Source organism: Periplaneta americana, chromosome 16, assembly GCF_040183065.1.
Source record: "Periplaneta americana isolate PAMFEO1 chromosome 16, P.americana_PAMFEO1_priV1, whole genome shotgun sequence".
Classification (NCBI taxonomy): domain Eukaryota; kingdom Metazoa; phylum Arthropoda; class Insecta; order Blattodea; family Blattidae; genus Periplaneta; species Periplaneta americana.
The window spans coordinates 153702104-153724968 of record NC_091132.1 but is presented as its reverse complement, the minus strand read 5'-3'; the positions used below and the strand labels follow the sequence as shown (position 1 = coordinate 153724968).

The window sequence follows — 22865 nt, the reverse complement described above, 5'->3', positions numbered from 1 at the left end:
TCAATATGTTTCATTCTCTATTATTCTCTAACTGAATTTATGATTGCTGGCTATAGTTTGTTCTGTGAGAGTCCATTTTAGTAATGTTATACAAAGCAGTAGTTACCCATTTTGTGAGTTAGTGAGAATGGTGAAACATGAGAGTAACATGTGATATAAGGAGAGAGGAATACGAGGTGTAAAATCCTCCCTTAAATGAAAACGAATAATTCATTTTGAAATAAATGTATTAAATATACAACTACTATTTACTCTTACTACTACTTAAATTCACGCACATTTATGAAATCAAAACTCACAACTCAAAATTTACATTTACATCAATATTGGTAGTAAGTTGGCCTCCATTGTCAGCTCGAAGCCTTGCAAGTTGTTCAGGGTTTAATATCACTTTCTTTCCATTGGGGAATGCCAAGGCATAGTTGCTCGAAGTTCCATCAAATATCACAATCAGCCTGGCAGTCGTTTGTCCAGTTGGATGCTGATTACCGGACTGCTTTGGGGAACATGTAGGATTCCTTACTTGAACTTGAGGTGACAGTAATCTTGGACTCTTTACCTGTGCTGTATGCCTGGGAATGTTCTGGTTCATTACTTGGACATCTGTTCTTATTTGAGATGTTGAACTTCTGGGCCTCATTAACTGTGTTACTGAAGTTGCAGGACTCCGTAATTGTGTTACTGGAGTGCCAGGACTCCGTAATTGTGCCACTGGGGTGCCAGGACTCCGCAACTGTGTCACTGGGGTGGCAGGACTCCGTAATTGTGTTACTGGAGTGCCAGGACTCCGTAATTGTGCCACTGGGGTGCCAGGACTCCGCAACTGTGTCACTGGGGTGGCAGGACTCCGTACCTGTAGCACTAGGGTGCCAGGACTCTGTAACTGTGCTACTGGGGTGCCAGGACTCCGTAATTGTGTCACTGGGGTGCCAGGATTCCGTAACTGTGCCATTGGGGTGTCAGGGCTTCGTAATTGTGCCACTGGGGTTCCAGGACTCCGTAATTGTGCCACTGGGGTGGCAGGACTCTGTACCTGTGCCACTGGAGTGCCAGGACTCTGTACCTGTACCACTAGGGTGCCAGGACTCCGTAATTGTGCCACTGGAGTGCCAGGACTCCGTACCTGTGCCACTGGGATACCAGGACTCCTTAACTGTGCCACTGGGGTGCCAGGACTCCGCAACTGTGTCACTGGGGTGCCAGGACTCCGTAAATGTGCCACTGGGGTGCCAGGACCCCGTACCTGTGCCACTGGGATACCAGGACTCCGTACCTGTGCCACTGGGATACCAGGACTCCGTACCTGTGCCACTGGGGTACCAGGACTCTGTAACTGTGTCACTGGGGTGCCGGGACTCCGTACCTGTGCCACTGAGGTGATAGGACTCCGTACCTGAGTCACTGGAGTGCCAGGATTCTGTAACTGTGTCACTGGGGCGCCAGGACTCTGCCACTGTGCCACTGATGTGCCAGGACTCTGCAACTGTGCCACAGGGGTGCCAGGACTCTGTAACCGTGATACTGGGGAACCAGAACTCTTGGACTGTGACACAGGGGTGCCAGGACTTCTTAATTGTGCCACTGGGTTGCCAGGACCCCGTAACTGTGATACTGGGGTGCCAGGACTCCGTAAATGTAATGTTGGGGTCCCAGGATTCTGCAACTGTGACAGAGTTCCAGGCCTCTGTAACTGCGACGCTAAAGTTCTGGGACTGTGTAATTGTAGCACTGGGGTTCCAGGACTCTGTAATTGTGACACTGAGGTTAGAGGACTCTGTGTCTGTAGCACTGGTGTTTCAGAACACCTTACCTGTGGCAGTGGGGTGCTAGAACTCTGTACCTGTGGAACTGAGATACTTGGACTCTGTACATGTGCCACTTCTGTACTTTTGGAGTGAACTACCATCATGGAAGTTGCAGCTGATGTGATACTTGGACTCTTTGTTAAAGATTCCACACTGTTTCCTTCTTTGATCAGTGCAGAGGACGTGGAAGGTGAATTTCTATTTGTTATGCGAGATCTGTTCTGACGGGGGTTCTTTGGTTTGTAATTGCGATCCAGCTTTGGATTATACACAACATCTAAAAATTCCACTGCTACAGGACTCTGTGTCTGTAGCACTGGTGTTTCAGAACACCTTACCTGTGGCAATGGGGTACTAGAATTCTGTACCTGTGGAACTGAGATACCTGGACTCTGTACATGTGCCACTTCTGTACTTTTGGAGTGAACTGCCAGCATGGAAGTTGCAGCTGATGTGATACTTGGGCTCTTTGTTACAGATTCCACACTGTTTCCTTCTTTGATGATCAGTGCTGAGGATGTTGAAGGTGAATTTCTGTTTATTAAGCGAGATGTTTTCTGATGGGGGTTCTTTGGTTTGTAATTGCGATCCAGCTTTGGATTATACACAACATCTAAAAATTCCACTTCACTGCCATCACTGTCATCACTGATACAAACTATTTCTTCTGTTTTTTTAGGTATTATGGTTGGAACCGCTTGTACTTGGGGGTGTACTGTTAAATTCTGTACTTTTTGTGAATTATGATTGGTGGAATTCGTGTTTCTTTTCGTATTTTCCAAAATTTCTTTTGCTTTTTCACCGACCACCTTTTCATATAATACTGTGTGTCCCATATTACTGACTGAGGGCACCAATACAATAGGCTGCTGATCATCACTTGTACTTTTGTCAGCTTCCTTGAATACATGAACAATGTTTTTTAGTACTCTTTCTTGTTCTGTAGTGCCGCAGTGTTTCCCAATTCCTTTAACAGAAGCTGAAGAGTTAAGCAACTGATCTGCTGTGTTGCTCCTGTCATGATTTTGTCCAGTTACTGAGCCCGAATGAATGCTTCCCATTTCTGCATTTGCACTTATCTTTCGATCTTGAAGTTTTGGCAAGACCTTGCTGTTCGTTGTCACACCATTGTTATACAGAATTGTTTTGCTATTACTGGTTGGGGTAATTGGTGAGTTAGTCTCTGAACTTGCTTGTTTTCTTGAAACAGATTTGAGAAATGTTTCGGAATTCTTCTCCAATTTAAATTGACTATTGGCTTCAGTACTTGAAACCTTCTCCTGCTGCTGGAAAAGACGTTTCTTGACACGTAGTACAGGCGTTTCCAAAGGACATTTCGGAACCTCCAGAATCTCAATCTCTGGTTCAGAATCTGCTGTAACTGTAGATTGTTTGCATTCACCTTGTCTGCAAGATTGTTCCTGCAAACAAGACATTGTGCCATGTATATTGATCATACTTGCTTGTAGATGACTTTAATGTTTCCTTTTTTTCAAACGTAACCTAAAACATTCATGTAACTTCACAATAAAATTACATACGTATGTACAAAATCTGTACACATATTCATGATATTTAAATATACTAGTGCAGAATTTCATGTTTGTAATTGAAGTACATTAATTGGGATTAGCTTGGCTGGGATTGTGTAAATTTCTTATTAGTTCAAATGATAAAAGAGTGGCAAAAGACATAGAAACTATTAAGTGAGTGTTCAAGGAGTAAGAATAACTATGAAAATAATCGGAGGGAAAACGTATGAATGAATAAGTGAATTAATGCCCAGAAAAACAATAGATGATAAAGGAGGTGACTAGAGGAAATTGGAAGTGTTTGTTAATAGGAATTGGTAGTGAAATGTTACTAATATTGCAAGTGACGACTAAGTTAGTGTACAATCAGAGAAATTGAAATGATAGGAAGAGAGGAAATATTTCAATGTAAGTTTGCAAATGAAGGTTGAGTTGACTTACAAAAATAGTGCCTAACAGAAAATTTATCGGGATGATAGTGAACAAATAAACATATGATTCAGTGACTAATGGAGAAATAGGGGATAAGAGTGATGACAGAAGTGAGGAGAGGTAGAAGTGATTATAAATTAGAGATGAAGGTGAATGATCATGATTAAGTAGTGTTAGTAAAAGTTAGTTTAAAATTAGGGAAATTTTAGACAATAGGAAGTACTTCAATATAAGTAAACAATAAAAGTGGTGAGTTGTTCATTAGATAGAAGGGAAAATTTTAAGGTGAGAGGTTAGAAAGCAAATTGAAGACATGTATTATAGTAATATAGGTAGCAAAGGTAAAATAAGATGACTCCACATGTCGATGAAAGTTTGTATGTGTTACTGTAATTAGAAGGTGATGGGGAGCACGAATACAGAGATCTGGTGGCAATTCATTACTAAATAAGAGCTGTAGAAATAAATATCGTATATCATATTAGTTCAAATAATTATATCATTTTTAAGTAACTGAAAATTGACCCTTTTAATTATTGTTTACAATTTGGTTAGCCTACTTGTTATCACGAAACAATCTTACATATTCTACTGTGTACTAAGTGCGGAAATCTGATACAAGCAACTGACTAAATATGAGAAGATGTACAGCACACCAATGACATAATTCCGTAACATACCATACTCTTAAGAGATCCACATAATATATGCATGCATGCAGAGAATATGATTTCAGAAATAAGTTATGTAATAACAATCATTTTACAATCTCAGGCTTGATTGAACATACACTTCTGCAATTTCTGCTGTAATGCTCTGTAATTTTTATGTTCATAGTGCTTTTCACACCCTATCACAGTTAGGAAAATAATTAATTATACGACTGTACCTGCTCTTAAAGTAGAAGTGGGTGTAGCTCCGAATCACAATTTCATACAGTAAACCTCGATAAGATGCGCCTGCTTATTACGCTATCCCGTGTAATACGCTTTTTTTGTCCGGTCCCTGAACATTTCATATATAACGCCTTTATAAAATACCCAGTTTGTTGTGGTCAAGTCCCGCATAATACGATGTTTTTGTGGAATATTTTCCATGTCATGTTCAGCAATGTACTGTAACAGCAATGAAACATTTTGGCCATTGAACTAACTGGTGCCATTAACCTGAAAAGTATTGGTATTCGACCCTTTACCTGTGCATTTAAATCTTCATACTATACAATACCCCACCCTCTTGTTACGCTCAATTATTCGACCCTTTACCTGCATGCTTAAAGCTTACATACAGTTACAATAATCCACCCTCTTGCTAATCCTTTGTCTCAAACAACATTCCTCACTCGACAGTAATAAAATTCTGGAAATTTTTGCTGTTCAGTTTGTTGTCCTTAGTGTATTGAAGTGTGAGTTAGTTAGTGGGGTTTAAAAAGGGCACGTCAGCAACTATGGCTATTTGTGCCATTATCTGAAATTCTTTATAGAACAGAGACATAATACAATAATCAGAAAACTTAAAAGAACTAAAAAACGTTGTTACGATTAAAACGAGATACACAAATGCAGTTTCAACAAGGTGATGCATAAAACATTATAAAAATATCGGACCTTAACTAGTATTTAAAAAAGAGACAAATAAAATAATAATACAGATGCTACCATAAATAAATTATCTGGCGTATTTCTAAAATACTCGGATGTAAAAGGTCCGAATGTCAAGTTTGTTAAAAAACTTATATACTAAATAACAAATGTAACCTCCGGATGTAAAGGGTCCGGAGGATAGATAAAAACGGATCAATAAAAAAACTAAATCACCTTATCCAAACCTGTATTCGATAAAAATCTCAGAACTGCATTTTTACAATTAAAATCATTTCCAAGAGCGCCACATAGAGTCGGCTGAATTCCATATTGCCGACGGACATGGTCATATTTTCTACAATGCAATAAAAAATGTTCCACCGTAAGTGGAACATGGCATAGATCACACTCCGGCTGAAGCTCGCCACGTAGGAGATGGCCATGTGTCAGATGACAGTGGCCAATCCTCAACCAGGTGAGTAAAACTTCTTCATGTCGTGACGCTCTTGTGGACGAATCCCAAACTCGAACAGTATTCTTTATTCTTCGTAATTTGTTTTCCTCTTGTGCAGACCATTCTCCTTCCCATTGCCACTATATTCTATATTTCAAATGATTTTGTAAGTCTTGCCACCTCTCGCGCCAATATACCAGAGTGCCATTCGTAGCACCATCTTTGGCTGCAGCATCTGCAGCCTCATTACCAGGAATTCCGACATGGCCAGGAATCCACACTACTCCAATCTCGGAGTCAGAGCTTAGGAGTGTGTGGAACAGCTGCTGAATTCATAACACAGGGGATCACCTGAATAGAGAGACTGCAAAGACTGAATGGCACTTAAAGAGTCGGAGCAGATTAGATATCTGCCCTGAGGTTGTCGAATTAAAAACAATAAAACTCTGTAAAAAGCATATAATTCTGCAGTAAAAATACTGGTATATTCGCTCAGTTTATATTTAAATATCTGTCCATTTGCAACGAAGGAGCAACCTACACAATCATTTACTCGGGATCCGTCAGTAAATATTAAAGAATAATTCGGAAAACATGATAAAAGTTCACTAAAACGAAGTCTATAAACAAAAGCTGGTGTAAAATTCTTAAAACTTCGGCTCAGGCTTATATCAAACATGGGACGTCGCATAATCCATGGTGGAGTGGTGGTATATTCTAGTGTGCGAACGGATGGTAGATGGACGTCGAGCTCAGAGAGCAGTTCACGGAATCGCACGCCTGCTGGACGAGGTCTCCATGGATTTTCACTGTATCGGCTGTAAAGAGACAAATGATGGAAAGAGTCGAAAGAATTGTGCTCAGGCTGCGAGCGGAACTTAACTGCATATGAGCACAACAGGAGACTACGTCGCCGATACAGTGATGGTTCCCCCGCTTCACAATACAGGCTCGCTATCTGACTCGTTCGGAAGGCACCTGTAGCGAGTCGTATCCCATGATGATGGATAGTGTCTAAGAGACGTAACTTGGATTTATTTGCTGAGCCATAGATAAAACAGCCACAATCCAGCTTTGAATGGATAAGGGCACGATAAAGACGTAAAAGCACTATGCGGTCTGCACCCCAGCGAACCCCTGACAAAAGGCGTAAAATGTTGAACGATTTTTCACAACGCCTTCTCAAATCATGGATATGCGCCTCCCACGTTAATTTATGATCAAAGATAAGGCCCAAAAACCTCGCAGTGTCTGTATATTGCAACTCCATTCCATTAAGACGCAGTTCAGGATGTGGATGTAGTCCACGATGGTTGTAGAAGTGGACGCACTGCGTCTTTTGAGTGGAGAATTTAAAGCCATTGGAAACAGACCACTCCGATAGCATGTTGATGACCAGTTGCAACTGTCGACTGATAGATGGAAGGTATTGGGAACTGTAATATAGACTGAAGTCATCAACGTACAAGAGAGAAGATACTCAGTCACCCACACAGTGGGCAATGCCACTGATCGCAATGCAGAAAAGAAGAACGCTTAATACAGACCCATGGCGGAAACATAGTAAAGGTGTGGGATTGCGCATGCTGTTACGATAGCGGCTGAGGCGTGTGACGTCATCTTCACTGCAGAAAGCGATTGCAGCTCATTGCGTTGAGTACATTTTCTTTAATATACTTAACAAGACATTAATATTACAACACATAATGAGTCATTGAGCAGTGTACGGTTACAGTAATCATTATAGAAAAACCAGAGGCAGTAATATTAAATATTTTTCATTCCCGAAAGATAAACATCTTCGTGAAAAATGGGAGAATTGTTACAAACGCCAAGACACTCTGCCAAAATCACATAAGGTCATTTTCTTTATATCTTTATATTGATAGAATAGTATGTTTCAATATATCTGTGAGTTGGTCTATCTAACAGATACTAAGTTATAGACTGAAACCAATCATAAACATATTGAAACTTCGTAACGTATCGGATTCATAACAATGTCAATAAAGGATATTAAGTTTTCAGTATAGCCTACCAAACTATGCTTATTTATAAGAACTGACGCTAATTGTAACACTCAATTATTATAATAATATCTAGCTATGTCTTTTCAGCATGTATATGCTCACAATGTTTTAAAAATGATGACTTTGATAAAACAATGCAGCAGAGATTGCTAGGCTATTCACCAGTTCGTGCATGGAAACTTAAACCTGATGCTATACCTGCAATAAATATACCTGGAGGCAAACATTCAGCAAATGCGTCAACTAGAATGGGGCGACAAAATAAGAGAGTAAGGCGGAATATTGTGAGAGAGATTCTACAAGCCTCGATAAATAAGACACCAGAACCCGATGAGTAAATATTTAACAATGGACTTTCAAATTGAGTTACTGAGGCAGAATAAAAGCGTGTGTATTTCTAGAGCTTATTACAATGAAAATATTTTTGCAAGATTTGTTATTTGTAAGAATACACAGATTAACGCAAATATGCGAAAATGTTAATATTGCATGCAGAGGTGGATCTAGCTACTTGGTGGCTCTAGGCAGAGAAAAATATTTCCGCCCCATATTTCGCCATATATGCGTTATTTGGAGCAATTGAAATAGGCCTAATTATTTCCGCGTTATTATTACTGTTTCTAATATCGGAAACGCCTGACTCAGATAAATCACACATTTCACTATTTTCGGTACCTACTGTACTTTTCGCCACATTATTACAATCTGATGTATCTGGACTCGAGCTGGAACAAGCTGGCTATGTTCTTTTCTTATAACACATCTACTTTTGCACTTTTTCTTACAATTTTCTCTTTTTTACTGCCTAGTTTTCCGCGAGTTTCCAGTATTGTTGTTTAGTCAACTGTCTGAAGACAGATCTGGACCCCACAAGTGACACCATCAAGGCATCACTCATACGGCAACTAGGCCAGGACATAATGGGGTAGGGTGACCAGTTCCTTTCCCCCTCCATTGCATAGATCGCTGACTAGCTACATATTACACTAATCAGATTTCAGATGCAGTTCTTCCTCTGAAACATCGTCAAGTGAGATGTGCTATCTGATAATAGATGTACATATCAGCCAGAACCTCAATCAGAGGTGTTTCCAGTATTGAGAACCACTTAGCTTTTTCAGACTGTCACTCATTATAATGAATATTAAAAAATAAATCACCTAGGTACAAAAAACTGCACTCTTTACCATTTCAAAATAAACTGAACTACCAAGCGTCCAGCCGATACAATGGCTGACGATATTATCTTTGAATTTAAGTCTGAATAGGCATTATTGAGTGTTGATACTGGCTACTCTTATTATAGAGTTTGCAGCGTCTCTCAGCAGAAATCAGTTCTCCTCTTCTGCCAGAAGTAATTACGACGTTAGTTAGAACAAAAACATTTATTAGAATTATTAAAGAAATTAACAAGACAATAAAAATGTCTGGAATTTCAAAGGAATATATTATAAAGAAAATGAAAAAAAAAAAAAAAAAAAAAAGATTGCATAAGAATAAGTATTTCCTTACAAGAGTGGGATTTAGAATAGTGAAATTATATTATGTCGTGTGTGGAATAGTAAGGTAAATAATGTAGTAGACTATACTATGTCTCAAATAGCCTAAATATATAAAAATATTTGTTTACTATATAATGAAAAATTATTCCAAGAAATGCAAATACATATACTTACGTTAATGAAGGTTCAAAAGTACATATTTGAATTCATGTATAAAATAATGTATGTTATAAATAACTGTATAGATCTAAGTATGTATATATTTATTGCACATTGTATTGTAATTATTATAAAAGCACCTGTATATTACTGAAGGCAATTATTAATGACACACAGCCATATCACATTGTTTTTTGAAACTTGTTTTAATATGTAATAGATCACAATTTTATTACGTTATCATTTCAAGGCAGTCCCTATTGTACTTGAATTCATGTATAGCTTATATAATGTCTGTGTTATATGGGCCTAAGTTTATGCATATTTATAGCATAATGTATTATAATTATTATAAAAGTACGTGTATATTACAGAAGGCAATTATTAACGTTGCACTACCATATTACATTATTTCTAGACTCCTGAATTTAATTTGTTCTCTATTTTATAATGTTAGCACTTCAAGGTAGACCCTATTATAGCCTATACTGTAAATATTTACTGAATACACAAACAATGATTTTTATTTATTCATTTAAATCTATGGACTCTGATCTAAGCATCAACAATCTGTTATGTTGACTGTGTCATTCGAGTGCGGCCTGCAGTGAAGGTGACGTCATGCGCAGACTGAACGAAAACGCGCACAGCTTGTCCCACACCTCTACTATGTTTCCACCATGATACAGACCCCTGAAGAACGCCGTTTTCTCGGAGATGTTCGGTAGAAAGTGTGGTGCCTACTCGAACTCGGAAATACCGCTCTGCCATGAACTTCGCAATAAACGTTGGTAGACTGCCACGAAGTCCCCAATCATGCAGGGTTTGCAGAATTCCACAACACCATGTGGTATCATAAGCATTTTCTAGATCAAAGAAGACCACCACAAGATGTTCCTTCTTGAGGAAAGCATCTCTAATGGCAGTCTCCAGCCGAACAAGATGGTCTGCGGTGGATCTGTTGCTTACGAAAACCACATTGGATATTAGATAATCGGTTTCCCGATTCGAGTACCCACATCAGGCATTTGCTTATCATCTTTTCCATAATCTTGCATACACAGCTGGTGAGACAGATTGGCCTGTAATTGCCAGGTAAAGAAGGGTCCTTTCCTGGTTTCTGGACTGGATTACAATGGCGGAACACCAAGCAGATGGAAATACACCCTCAGTCCAGATTCTATTGTATATAGACAGAAGAAAGGATTTTCCAGCTGGTGGAAGATGACGAAGCATGTGGTTATGGATGTTATCAGGGCCAGGGGAGGTGTCAGGGGATGTGTCTAGTGCCGCCTCCAGCTCCTCGGATGTGAACGGTGCAATGTAGTCTTCAGTGTTGTCAGATTGAAAATTTAGGTTTCATTTTTCTGCAGTATCTTGATTTTCAGAAATTCCGGGTCATAATTATTTGAGCTGCTTATTTGTGAAAATGTGGTAGCAAATATTTCAGCAATGTCTATTGGACTGGTGGTCGTTACTCCGTTGTTTAGAAGGCCCGGAATTACAGTACTACGTTTCCCCATTATTCGACGGACTTTGTCCCATATGGTGTTAGCTGGGACGTTGTGTTTCAATGAACTCACGTAGTTTGTCCAGGACGTCTTCTTAGCATCACACACAATGCGACGAGCTTTGGCTCGAAGACGTTTAAACTGGACAAAATATTCTTGGGTCGGATGGTGCTCAAATTGGCGTAAAGCACGTTTGCGGTCACGGATTGCATCTCTGCAGGCATCCATCCACCAGGGGACAGAGAAGCGTTTTGGCCTGCAGGACAACCGTGGGATAGATAATTCCGTTGACTTTATAACCGCATTTGAGAAATGGTCTACTATGGAGTCCACACTTTCATGTCTGTTATCATCGAATGATATGGTCTCCGAAAATCCGACCCAGTCCGCCTTTTTAATAACCCAGTTTGGAGATCGAGATTCCGCAGGGTGTAAAGTGGACATATGCATTCGAATGGGATAGTGCTCACTACCATGTAGGTCGTGAATCACAAACCATTCGAAATGCGTGGACAAAACTGCGCTACAAATGGAGATATCTATCATGGAGTATGTACCGTAAGCTAAGGAGAGATGTGTTGCTTCCCCTGAATTCAGGGTAACAAGATTTAGACGGGTACATACCTCTGCTATTTTATTTCCTCTGTCATCATCGGAATTTGAGCCCCATGAGTGGTGGGATGCATTGAAATCCCCCACTACCAGATATGGAGCAGGTACCTGCGAGAGAATGTCTTCAATTTCATGCACTGTGAAAGGTGTGTCTGGGGGCATATATACAGAGACTATTGAGAACTGGATAGAAGGTAGAGTGACTCGAGCGGCTATGCATTGATGTGGGCTGTTGATGTTGATAACAGAGGAAAAGATACTTTGGCGGAATAGGAGGCATAACCTCTGTTGGCACGAATACCGGCAAGGTGATCGTACTGGTGAGCGTAGTATCCCGATACTCAGGGAGTTTTTGGGACGAAGGTGTGTCTCCTGGAGATATAAAATAGCACCGTTTTCATGATAGATCAATTGCTGTAGTTCTGTATATCTCTGCGTACACTGTTCACATTCCACTGTACAATATCAGTCATCAAGAGGAGCTATATCATGTTGGTGGCTTAACAGGAGATGTTCTCTTCTTTTCCTTTCGATGGGAAGATGCTTTTGTCTGCGACTGCTTTGTCTTCGACTCTGGCAACTCACTTGCAGTTCGTCGCACTCCTGATCGCGATCTTGATCGAGGACCAGATCGAGAACGTGATCTTGACCTGCCACCCGAACTAGGAGTGCGACGTTCTTGTGTTCTACTAGGCCTACAATCCTTCTCTGCTGTCATAGCAATAATTTTCTTAGGGACGTAAGGCCTGATGTCAAGTCCACAAGTGTCGTCTGACTCAGCAGTCTGAGTAGCGGCGTCTACATATGTCTGGGTTGCGATCTCAGTTCGCTTCCCAGGTATGTTTGTAAGAGGTGGCGTTTGTGTGGTGGCATCGATTCCCTCTGTTGAGGTGGCGTTTGTGTGGTGGCATCGATTCCCTTTGTTGCTCTCTGCAGTACAGACGCATAGGACTTTTCAGTTGCCTTCTTTTCTTTATCTAAAATACGCTTACGTGCCTCAAAGAAGCTAATATTTTCCCGGACTCGAAGCTCTTGAATCGTCTTTTCCAGCATATACTTTGGGCAGTTTTAAGAATTAGAAGCGTGGTCCCCAGAACAATTCACACAGTGCTCAGCGCCGGTACATGGGGAATCCCCATGGTCAGCACCGCCGCACTTTGCACAGATGATATTGTTTGTGCAACGTTTTTGCATATGTCCGAACTGTTGGCACCTAAAGCACCGCATTGGGTTCGGCACATACGCATGCACAGGGACACGCTCGTAGCCGAAAAAGATATGTTCTGGCAAAAGAGACGTCTCAAAGGTCAGAAAGACTGTGCTTAGGGGTTCAGTCCGTCCGTCCCGCTTCCGTAGTAAATGGTAAGCCTTGGACACAGACTGTTCCGCCAGCTCTAGTTGGATCTCTTCATCTGACAGACAATCTAGAGAATCTGTATGCACAACTCCTCGCGTGGTGTTGAGCAAGGAGTGACGTTCGACTCTGATGGGGTATGACCCCAGCAACTTTGCTTTCAACAGCGTCTCACTCTGTTTTGCAGATGCAGTCTCAACGAGGAGACTACCGTTATGGAGCTGAGTTGCATTTCTGACCTTGCCAACGAGTCCATCGAGCGCATGTCTCACGTAGAATGGACTAATGTTTATCATGGTTTTTTCCGTTCTATCCAAGGTGATAATGATGAACTTCGGAGGCGGCACTTTAACTGTTATTCTCTCAGGGTCCAAATCCATTGCATTGTTCGGCATATGACCACCAGTCGCATTGTCTTTTCCTATCTTCTGTTTTTTGTGTTGTTTGTCTAATGGAGGGGAAGAGGAGCGCGAGGACATTTTGAACTGGCCCCCCCTACGGAACCGTCGGCGTCAGCCTGCCACCGGGGGGGGGGGGAGAAAAAGACACCTAAAATTCTTCTCAGTCTGTGCCGGCCGTGGGAACCCTCCCACAGCCCAATCCCAAGCAACCCACTTCACGCAAGTTATCCTTCAATCTGGTCATTACACACCTAATGGCAAGTCTTACACCAGAGGCGTGTCGCAGTTTTATGCCCCTACCACGGGAATAACCGCCCGTGGCTCCCCACTCTACACAGAACACAACCGCCGGACCACTCGGCTAACTCCGACCCACCTCCCAAAGCCGGAGCAATCCGAGACCGCACGCAGCTTCAGGGGACTTGTGGTTGATTACACTGCGACACCCATAAGTCAGCTGTAACACGTCGGAGCGATATATTCGCCCTGGCGAGCAGAGTCGGTCACCGGGACATCTAAATCGCCCTGGGCCCCCATTGGGGCTCTACGTGAGGGTACTTGACCTCTGGTCAGGGCTCGGCACCTAAACTTGCATATAGGGACAGTATGAAGGGTCCACTATTGCTTCATTGCTGGGCGCCCTGTCAGGCCACACAAGTTGGAAGTCGCGCTTGAAACCGTGGGACAGGACCACGGAGATAGGAAAGATCCCCGCTGGTGAGATGGGAGTTATAAGCCTAAGATACTTAACCTAATAATGTATATAAAAACTTGAAGAGGAAGAGGAATGTAACCTAGCAAGGCATCCTTAACAAATCAATCCCGTCATTGTGGCGGACGTGGCAAAACCAACAGCGGGGATGGAGAGGTGAAAATGGCTGTGATGATGTGGTGGGCGTTCCGCATGCAATGGTGGCCAGCAGAGAGAAATAGAGTGACGAAGAAGACGAGAGAACGAAAAGGAGTGGTCGGTGATAAGACGAAAAATGGCTGAAAGTAAAAGCATGAGAGCCACCATTGTACCCCCCGGTCACCAACTTGGAGAAACCCACCTCGACCGGTTGAAGTGTGAGTGTTATTACAATGCGTGTTAAACGAAAAACGCTTTCTGTATCGGAAAAATTGGAAATCTTACGAAAGTACGATGAAAACAGTACTCTTCATCAGATACAACTGTCTGATTCATTAGGAATCCCATCATCGACATTAAGAACGATAATAAAAAATCGCGACTCAATCACTGCAGTTGCGACGTCAGGAGGATGTAAGAGCAAGAGAGTTAAGTGTGGTAAACATGAGGACTTAGAGAACACGCACACAGCGAACAACTATAAATGACTCTTTTCGAAAGAATTAAGTACAGTACATACATACAGTATGGTAAATGTCTTTAACGTACAGTATAGTAATTACATAATAGAGTAATACTGTATTACCTTTCATGAATCATGTATTTCAATAACGAAGAATGCTAATAGATACTGTATATAAGTCAAAATTAGTATACCCGCCTAATACGCGGTTCCTTGAACAGCTTCTTATCAGGGTCTTACTGTATATATAATAGAATTTACCACATTAATGTATGGGAAACTGGTATGTGTAGAAATAGAGGCTAACATAGGATGATACTGCTGACTGACGAACTGCATTTTATAAAATTTCTTCAATGCTATTACGATTATTTACTGGTATTATTCTTATATTCAAATTTAATTTTGCTTTTCTCTTCTGTATCTTTATGCAGAATTATTTGGCACTAAGGCTGATCAAGGGCGTTTGGATTCTACCTCTTCACTGCTGATGAAATGCTACAGTCCAAAAGCTGGCCCCAACTTTTTCTTCAGGTGGAAATGGAAGATGGAAGGTATGCTACTTGCAGGCATTACCAATGGCTAAATTAGTTATGTGAAGTGAACTGAGCCATTCTCAACAAATAACGTAGCCACCGATGTGGCTCAGTCGGTTAAGGTGCTTGCCTGCCGGTCTGAAGTGCGTTCAGGCACGGGTTCGATCCCGGCTTGGGCTGATTACCCAGTTGGGTTTTTCCGAGGTTTTCCCGAACCATAAGGTGAATGCCAGGTAATCTATGGCGAATCCTCGATCTCATCTCACCAAATATAGGTCTCGCAAGGAGAGAATACCGACAGAAGAAATGCAAATGAAACAATACGATAAGGAAGAGCGGGCAACAGGAAAGGTCACGAGATAGCTTGAATGATATTCAAGAGTACAGTCGGAAGAGGAATGACATCGATAGAATCAGTCTTGTGTTGTGATAGTTACATTACAACTTTAGTTTGTTCCATTGCATATAAATATGTGTCTTGTATCGCACGGTATAATTATTTTATTTGTAAACATATGTTGTGCGTTTAATTAGCTTCGAATTTTTCTCTTGCTACGTTCTTTATTTCCACAGCGATGTCCTCATTTGTTCATCTTCTTGGAAGAGACAGTACTTCCATCGGCCTGCACCTCTCACCCTCTTGGTGTGCCTACATACACACGTCAAAACAGACAGTAATGCCACTGCTTTTCGGTAATCGTTCCTTGCGCGAGCTATACCATCTCGCTATCACCAATTTCATCGACGGTAAATAACCTAGTAGTTGATACAGTGTCGTTAAATAACTAAGGGGAAAAACAAATAATGTACCTTCACTTCCAGCTTTTTTCTTAACCTGATATGAATCTGACCTTTAGATTTCAGTAAAATATTAAAAGAAATTTTCTCTTACCTCAGTCATGACACTGCAGGCCTGCAGTGAGGAGTCAGTAATTTTTAAGACTTTGTTTCTCTTCCTCTTTCGTTTTTTAGGCATGACCCAGTTGTCACTCTCGTCTGAATCTTCCTCTGTACTGTCCTCAGGGCTTTCTATATTTAGTCGTCTGTCCTCCAGATTCCGGTTTCGAAGCTTCATACCTCCTGAAATGAACTCTGGCCCATGTATTAAAGAAATATGTATTGAATATGAATCATTATACTATGAAATGAATTACATTTAGACAACAAACTTCTACTAGTTGTCTAAAATGTTTTTGAATTAACTTGCATAGAACAGATATAATAATGTTAATTCATGCCTAATGACTTAAGCAAAAGTTTTAATTCTCTCACTCAGGCAACTGTAGTTCTAGCTAGGTTAGCTCAAAATTACTAGCAGATGGGGGACCTGATAAGTGACGAGTTTTTTACACTATCTTTTTCAGTATTAAAATATTGAATAACAGATGCAATTATTTTCCTTTGTGTTGGAAAGAGTGGGTGAAGAAAGAACGAAGCTGAAACTCATCACAACAAGGAAAAGGAATTGGTTGGGTCAACGAACTGAGAAGAAACTGCCTACGGAAGGATGCATTGGAAGAAAATGGTGAAGGGAAGAAGAGTTTGGGGCAAAAGAAGATATAAGATAATAGACGACATCAAGATATGTGGATTCATATACGGAGACTAAGAGGAAGGCAGAAAATAGGAAAGATTGGAGAATGGTGGGTTTGTAGTGAAAGACCTGCCCATGAACAGAACACTTATGTATGTATGTAATTAATTATAGTCGTCCACACCAGTGGAGTAATGGTTAGCAAGTCTAGCCGCGAAACCAGGTGGCCTGCGTTCGATTCCCAGTTGGGGCAAGTTACCTGGTTGAGGTTTCTTCCAGGGTTTTCCCTCAACCAAATATGAGAAAATGCTGGGTAACTTTCGGTGTTGGACCCCGGATTCATTTCACCAGCATTATCACCTTCATCTCATTCAGACACTAAATAACCTAAGCTGTTGATAAAGCGTCGTAAAATAACCTACTAAAAAAGAATACAAATAATTATAGTCAGTTATCTAAAAATGATTAAAGCTCTCTGCTGACAAGTGACAACTGAAGAAATTCGAAACCTTGAATTCAAATGTAATTCATGTTCTTATATACTGTATAAAGGATAGCACGCACCTTGTCAACTTACTAATTTTTGTTATCAACTAGTATTATTAATAGAGTTTTTGATATTAGTTATATATGGTAAAAGTTACTTCTCATACAGTATTACTGACTTGAGAATTACTGAACTCTACCACTGCTTTTTCTGTAAGAAATTGGAACCACTCAATATTTATTTTAATAATGAAATTTTATGAGAACCTTCTTTGAAATGAATGAACAGATTAACCCACCAGAGGTCGCACACAGTGTTTTGCACCGGGCAGTATATATTTTGGTGAATTATACAATATTTCTATTTTATTGGTTGCTGCGGTCTTCAGTACCTATTCCCTACTTTTCTGAGAGTGTGAAACAATATAAATAAATAAACGCCATTATTGATCTGAGTTTTGAGTAAACTCTTGTTGAATAACAATCTGATCTTTTCCATTGTGTGCAACCTTTGACATGTTCTAAATTTGATTACACTTCTTTCCAATAATTGCGCCGCATTCTGTGACTTTGTCAACAGATGTTATTACAATTGAATATCAATTTCTCACAACAATGGCAATTGTAACATAAGTTCTGTTTTGTAATAGAGTATTTTTAGTCTGAAGATTTGGGTTGGCAAGCTGATACTACGGTAGAAATCAGTCTTCTTATTAGTTAGTATTGTATTTAATATATGTCGAAAGCACTGTAGTGCAATAGCAAACTATTACTACTGCTTCTACTATTGCTACTACCACTTATACTATTGCTTCTACTTCTACTACAGTTTCTACTACTCCTACATACTTGCTTGCTTACTGGCTTTTAAGGAACCCGGAGGTTCATTGCCGCTCTCACATAAGCCCGCCATAGGTCCCTATTCTGAGCAAGATTAATCCAGTCTCTACCATCATATCCCACCTCCCTCAAATCCATTTTAATATTATCTTCCCATCTATGTCTCAGCATCCCTAAAGGTCTTTTTCCCTCTGGCCTCCCAACTAACACTCTATATGCATTTCTAGATTCACCCACAAGTGCTACACACTCTGCCCATCTCAAACATCTGGATTTAATGTTCCTAATTATGTCACGTGAAGAATACAATGCGCGCAGTTCTGTGCTGTGTGACTTTCTCCATTCTCCTGTAACTTCATCCCTCTTAGCCCCAAATATTTTCCTAAGAACCTTATTCTCAAACACCCTTAACCTATGTTCCGTACTCAAAGTGAGAGTCCAAGTTTTACAACCATAAAGAACAACCAGTAATATAACTGTTTTATAAATTCTAACCTTCAGATTTTTTGACCGCAGACAGGATGATAAAAGCTTCTCAACCGAATAATAACAGGCATTTCCCATATTTATTCTGTGTTTAATTTCCTCCCGAGCATCATTTATGTTTTTTACTGTTGCTCCGAGGTATTTGAATTTTCCCACCTCTTCAAAGGATAAATTTCCAATTTTTATATTTCCATTTCGTACAATATTCTCGTCACGAGACATAATTATATACTTTGTCTTTTCGGTATTTAATTCCAAACCTGTCTCTTTACTTGCTTCAAGTAAAATTCCCGTGTTTTCCGTAATCGTTTGTGGATTTTCTCCTAACATATTCACGTCACCCGCATAAACAAGCAGCTGATGCAACCCGTTCAATTCCAAACCCTCTTTGTTATCCTCGACTTTCCTAATGGCATACTTTAGGGCAAAGGTAAAAAGTAAAGGTGATAGTGCATCTCCTTGCTTTAACCCGCAGTGAATTGGAAATGCATCTGACAGAAACTCACCTATACGGACTGTGCTGTAAGTTTCACTGAGATACATTTTAATTAATCGAACTAGTTTCTTGGGAATACCAAATTCAATAAGAATATCATATAAAACTTCTCTCTTAAGCAAGTCATATGCCTTTTTTAAATCTATGAGTAACTGATGCACTATACCCTTTTACTCCCATTTTTTCTCCATTATCTGTCGAATACAAAATATCTGATCAATAGTTGATCTATTACGCCTAAAACCACACTGATCCCCAATAATTTCATCTGCATATGGAGTTAATCTTCTCAAAAGAATATTGGACAAAATTTTGTACGACGTCAACAACAGTGATATTCCTCGAAAGTTACTACAATTAGTCTTGTCCCCTATCTTAAAGATAGGTACGATTATGGACTCCTTCCATTGCACTACTTCTACTAATAGTACTAATTGTACTACTTTTACTGCTTGTGCTACTACTACTAGTACTACTAATAATTCTACTACTACTACAATTACTACTATTTCATTTCTGCTACCACTTCTACACTTCTACTATTACTTTCACATTTCTACTTCTACTACTAGTACAGGTGAATAAAAAATCTGGAACCATATAAATACCTTCATATGCTTGATTTTCGATTACTATAGGTGTTACCAGTATTTGTAAGAGTAAATGCTCTACCAGTGACACATTCGATTCTAGCCCTCAGCTATCTCAAAATCCGCCATTTTGGATGCAACTTTGAAATTTTTAATGGAAAGGGGGTCGTGTAGATACTCAAAATGATGTGAAATATTCTGAAAAAAATCAATGGTACAATCCGTTTTGAAATATCTCTGATCGGTTTCAAGTTAATTAAAGATAACTGTCATAATGAGATAAACATTAGTACTAAGGAGGCTTTGGAAAAGGTATTTTTATGCAATTCTGGTAAGTAACTTTTCCTGCTTTACTGTCTGGTTAACCAGTGACAGTTTCAATGCATTGTTGTGATTATTTGAAGCTTTCCTATAACAAATTTCTTGATTTTCGTGATGGCATTATCGAAAAAGAGAGGAATTTATATCATTCTTCATTCTAGTGGGTTAAGCCATAGAAATGTTGCAGCAGACTGGACGAAAAGTTCCTTGGATATTGGATTGGACAGCGATGATGTACATGAAATATAGTAATTTTAGTACTATTTGTCTGTACACAGCGATTCCTATTAAACTATTGGATGGATTTTGTTCATATTAAGTATCTACGCGTAAATTTTCAGGGAATTATGTATATTGAACGCAGTAATTGTATTACTGTGATGTCAGTGCATAGCAATTTATCTTAAGCTATTGAACAGATTTTATTCATATTCATTATCCTTGAGAAAATTTATTAGCAAGTGATCCTTTGTGAAATGTAATTAATTCAGTAAAGAATGGCCGGCCACGTCTCCAGATTTAACACTCCTTGATGTTTTCTTTTGGTATTACATAAAGAGCTTGGTATATAAAAAGGAAATTGAGAATGTGGACAGAACATTTTGTAGCATTTCCGGGGTGACTTTAGCACAGGCTTCAACAATACGGTTCTTTAAATGTTCCACATTCTCAATTTTCTCTTCATATACCAAGCTATTTATGTAAACCCAAAAGAAAAAAATCAAGGTGTATTATATGTGGAGACTTGGCCAGCCATTCTACTCGTTCACGCCGACCAATCCAATGTCCAGGGAACTGTTTGCCCAATCTGCTGCAACATTTCTGGGCTTATATAAATTCCTGTCTCTTTCGATAATGCCATCACGAAAATCAAGAAATTTGTTATAGGAAAGCTTAAAATAATTATAAGAATGCATTGAAACTGTCACAGTTTAACCAAACAGTAAAGCAAGAAAAGTTACCAGAATTGCATAAAAATGCCTTTTCCAAAGCCTCCTTAATACTGTACCATGTTACAAAATATCTGTAGATGCAGTAACTAGTGCTTGTGTCATTATGACAGTTATCTTCAAATAACTTGAAAACTATCAGAGATATCTCAAAAGGGATTCCACCGGTTTTGTTTTTTTTTTTTTGAGAAAATTTCACATGACTTTGAGTACCTACACAACCCCCTTTCCATTTAAAATTTCAAAGTTGCATCCAAAATGGCGGCTTTTGAGATAGCTGAGGGTTAGAATCGAATGTGTCACTGGTACAGCATTTGGTCTTACAAAATACCGGTAATGCCTATAGTAATCGAAAATCAAGCATAGGAAGATATTTATATGGTTCCAGACTTTTGATTCAACCTGTATTTCTACCGCTATTATTATTATTATTATTATTATTATTATTATTATTATTACATATTAGGGCTCTACATTAGGAGCCACCAGTGTGGCTCAGTCGGTTAAGGCGCTTGCCTACCGGTCTGAACTTGCGCTCGCATGCAGGTTCGATTCCCACTTGGGCTGATTACCTGGTTGGGTTCTTTCCTAACCGTAAGATGAATGTCAGGTAATCTATGGAGAATCCTCGGCCTCATCTCACCAAATACCATCTCGCTATCATCAATCTCGATGCTAAATAACCTCGTAGTTGATACAGCGTCGTTAAATAACCAAATAAAACTTAAAAAATCTACATTAGGACGTGGCAAAATAAAAGTAAAATAACTATAAAAGCAGAGAAAAATTTGACATACATCATTAATGCTACTAACCTTCAACAAAATGTTCATCCTCTGTTTTAATTTCGGGTAGTTCGACGTTTTCTACTACATCTAAATTTGAAGGACATGGAGCTTCAGGAGTGAAGCACTCAGGGACATCTACTGGTTCCTTTTCATCTAGCCAGAATGCTTCGTCCGGATCCTCGTAGTCAGCAGGTCTGAAACAACCACAGTAAACTTACCAATTCCCGAAACAATATTATTCAAAGAGGGAATAAAGACGTATTTGTGCTACAGTTTTCATTACCGGTTCAAATGATCCTTCCATTCTGAGAACAACTTCTCACGAGTCATCCTGACGTTCACAATCATTTTGAGCTCCACAGATTCTAGGTCACTCAGAAGTGCTGTTAGCCGCCGGGAAAGTCTCACTTCACATGAAGGATATTTTCCACGCTGTGTCTGCAAGATGTTAAATTTGGAATTACATTGGTACAAACATGAAGTGCTCTACAATTCACAGATAATAAATAAACAAACGTGGCGAATCAATTTCCCACATGAATACTGGTCTTATGCATTACCACATTTACCATATTGGTATCAGTAAATTATTAAATATGTTTCATTTAACGACGCAACTGCGGAGGTTATATCAGCATTACCAGATGTGCCGGAATTTTGTCCCGCAGGAGTTCTTTTACATGCCAGTAAATCTACTGACATGAGCCTGTCGCATTTAAGCACACTCAAAGGCCATCGACCTGGCCAGGGATCGAACCCGCAACCTTGGGCATAGGCGGCCAGCGCTATACCAACTCGCCAACCAGGTCGACCTATTGGTATCAGTATTTATTATCATGAATACTACTATAAGTCATGGTGCCCCTTGACATTTCTGTCTTCGGTACCTCCATGATTATCATTAATCATTATACTTGCTATTTCCATCTACCATTCTATATACATCTTCAGTAATAGGAGTTAAATTAGTAATAGTATAATGAAGATGATCTACAGAGATCTTTATTTAACCTTAGCATTATATAATTAAAAAAATTCACTGCAAAAAACTAAAATAAGGGCATTTTGGGGAAAAATCACTAATACACTCAAAGACTACATTAGAGGATCATAATTTAGAACAAATGAAAAGATAAGATTGCGAAATAAA

At 39.7% G+C, this 22865-nt stretch overlaps 1 protein-coding gene across 2 annotated transcripts in view; it reads right to left on the bottom strand.

Moving 5' to 3' along the window:
- Window positions 1-209: 209 nt before the first annotated feature.
- The window catches only part of LOC138691400 (uncharacterized bromodomain-containing protein 10-like), a 114943-nt gene continuing 92287 nt past the window's right edge, over window positions 210-22865 (bottom strand). For both annotated transcript variants that reach the window (XM_069813313.1, XM_069813314.1), the window contains 4 exons: window positions 21999-22153; window positions 21743-21909; window positions 16117-16304; window positions 210-3226 (listed from right to left, as the gene is read on the bottom strand). In XM_069813313.1, coding sequence (XP_069669414.1) covers window positions 296-3226; window positions 16117-16304; window positions 21743-21909; window positions 21999-22153 — 3441 coding nt within the window. In that variant the 3' untranslated portion in view covers window positions 210-295. The remainder of the gene's footprint in view (window positions 3227-16116; window positions 16305-21742; window positions 21910-21998; window positions 22154-22865) is intronic.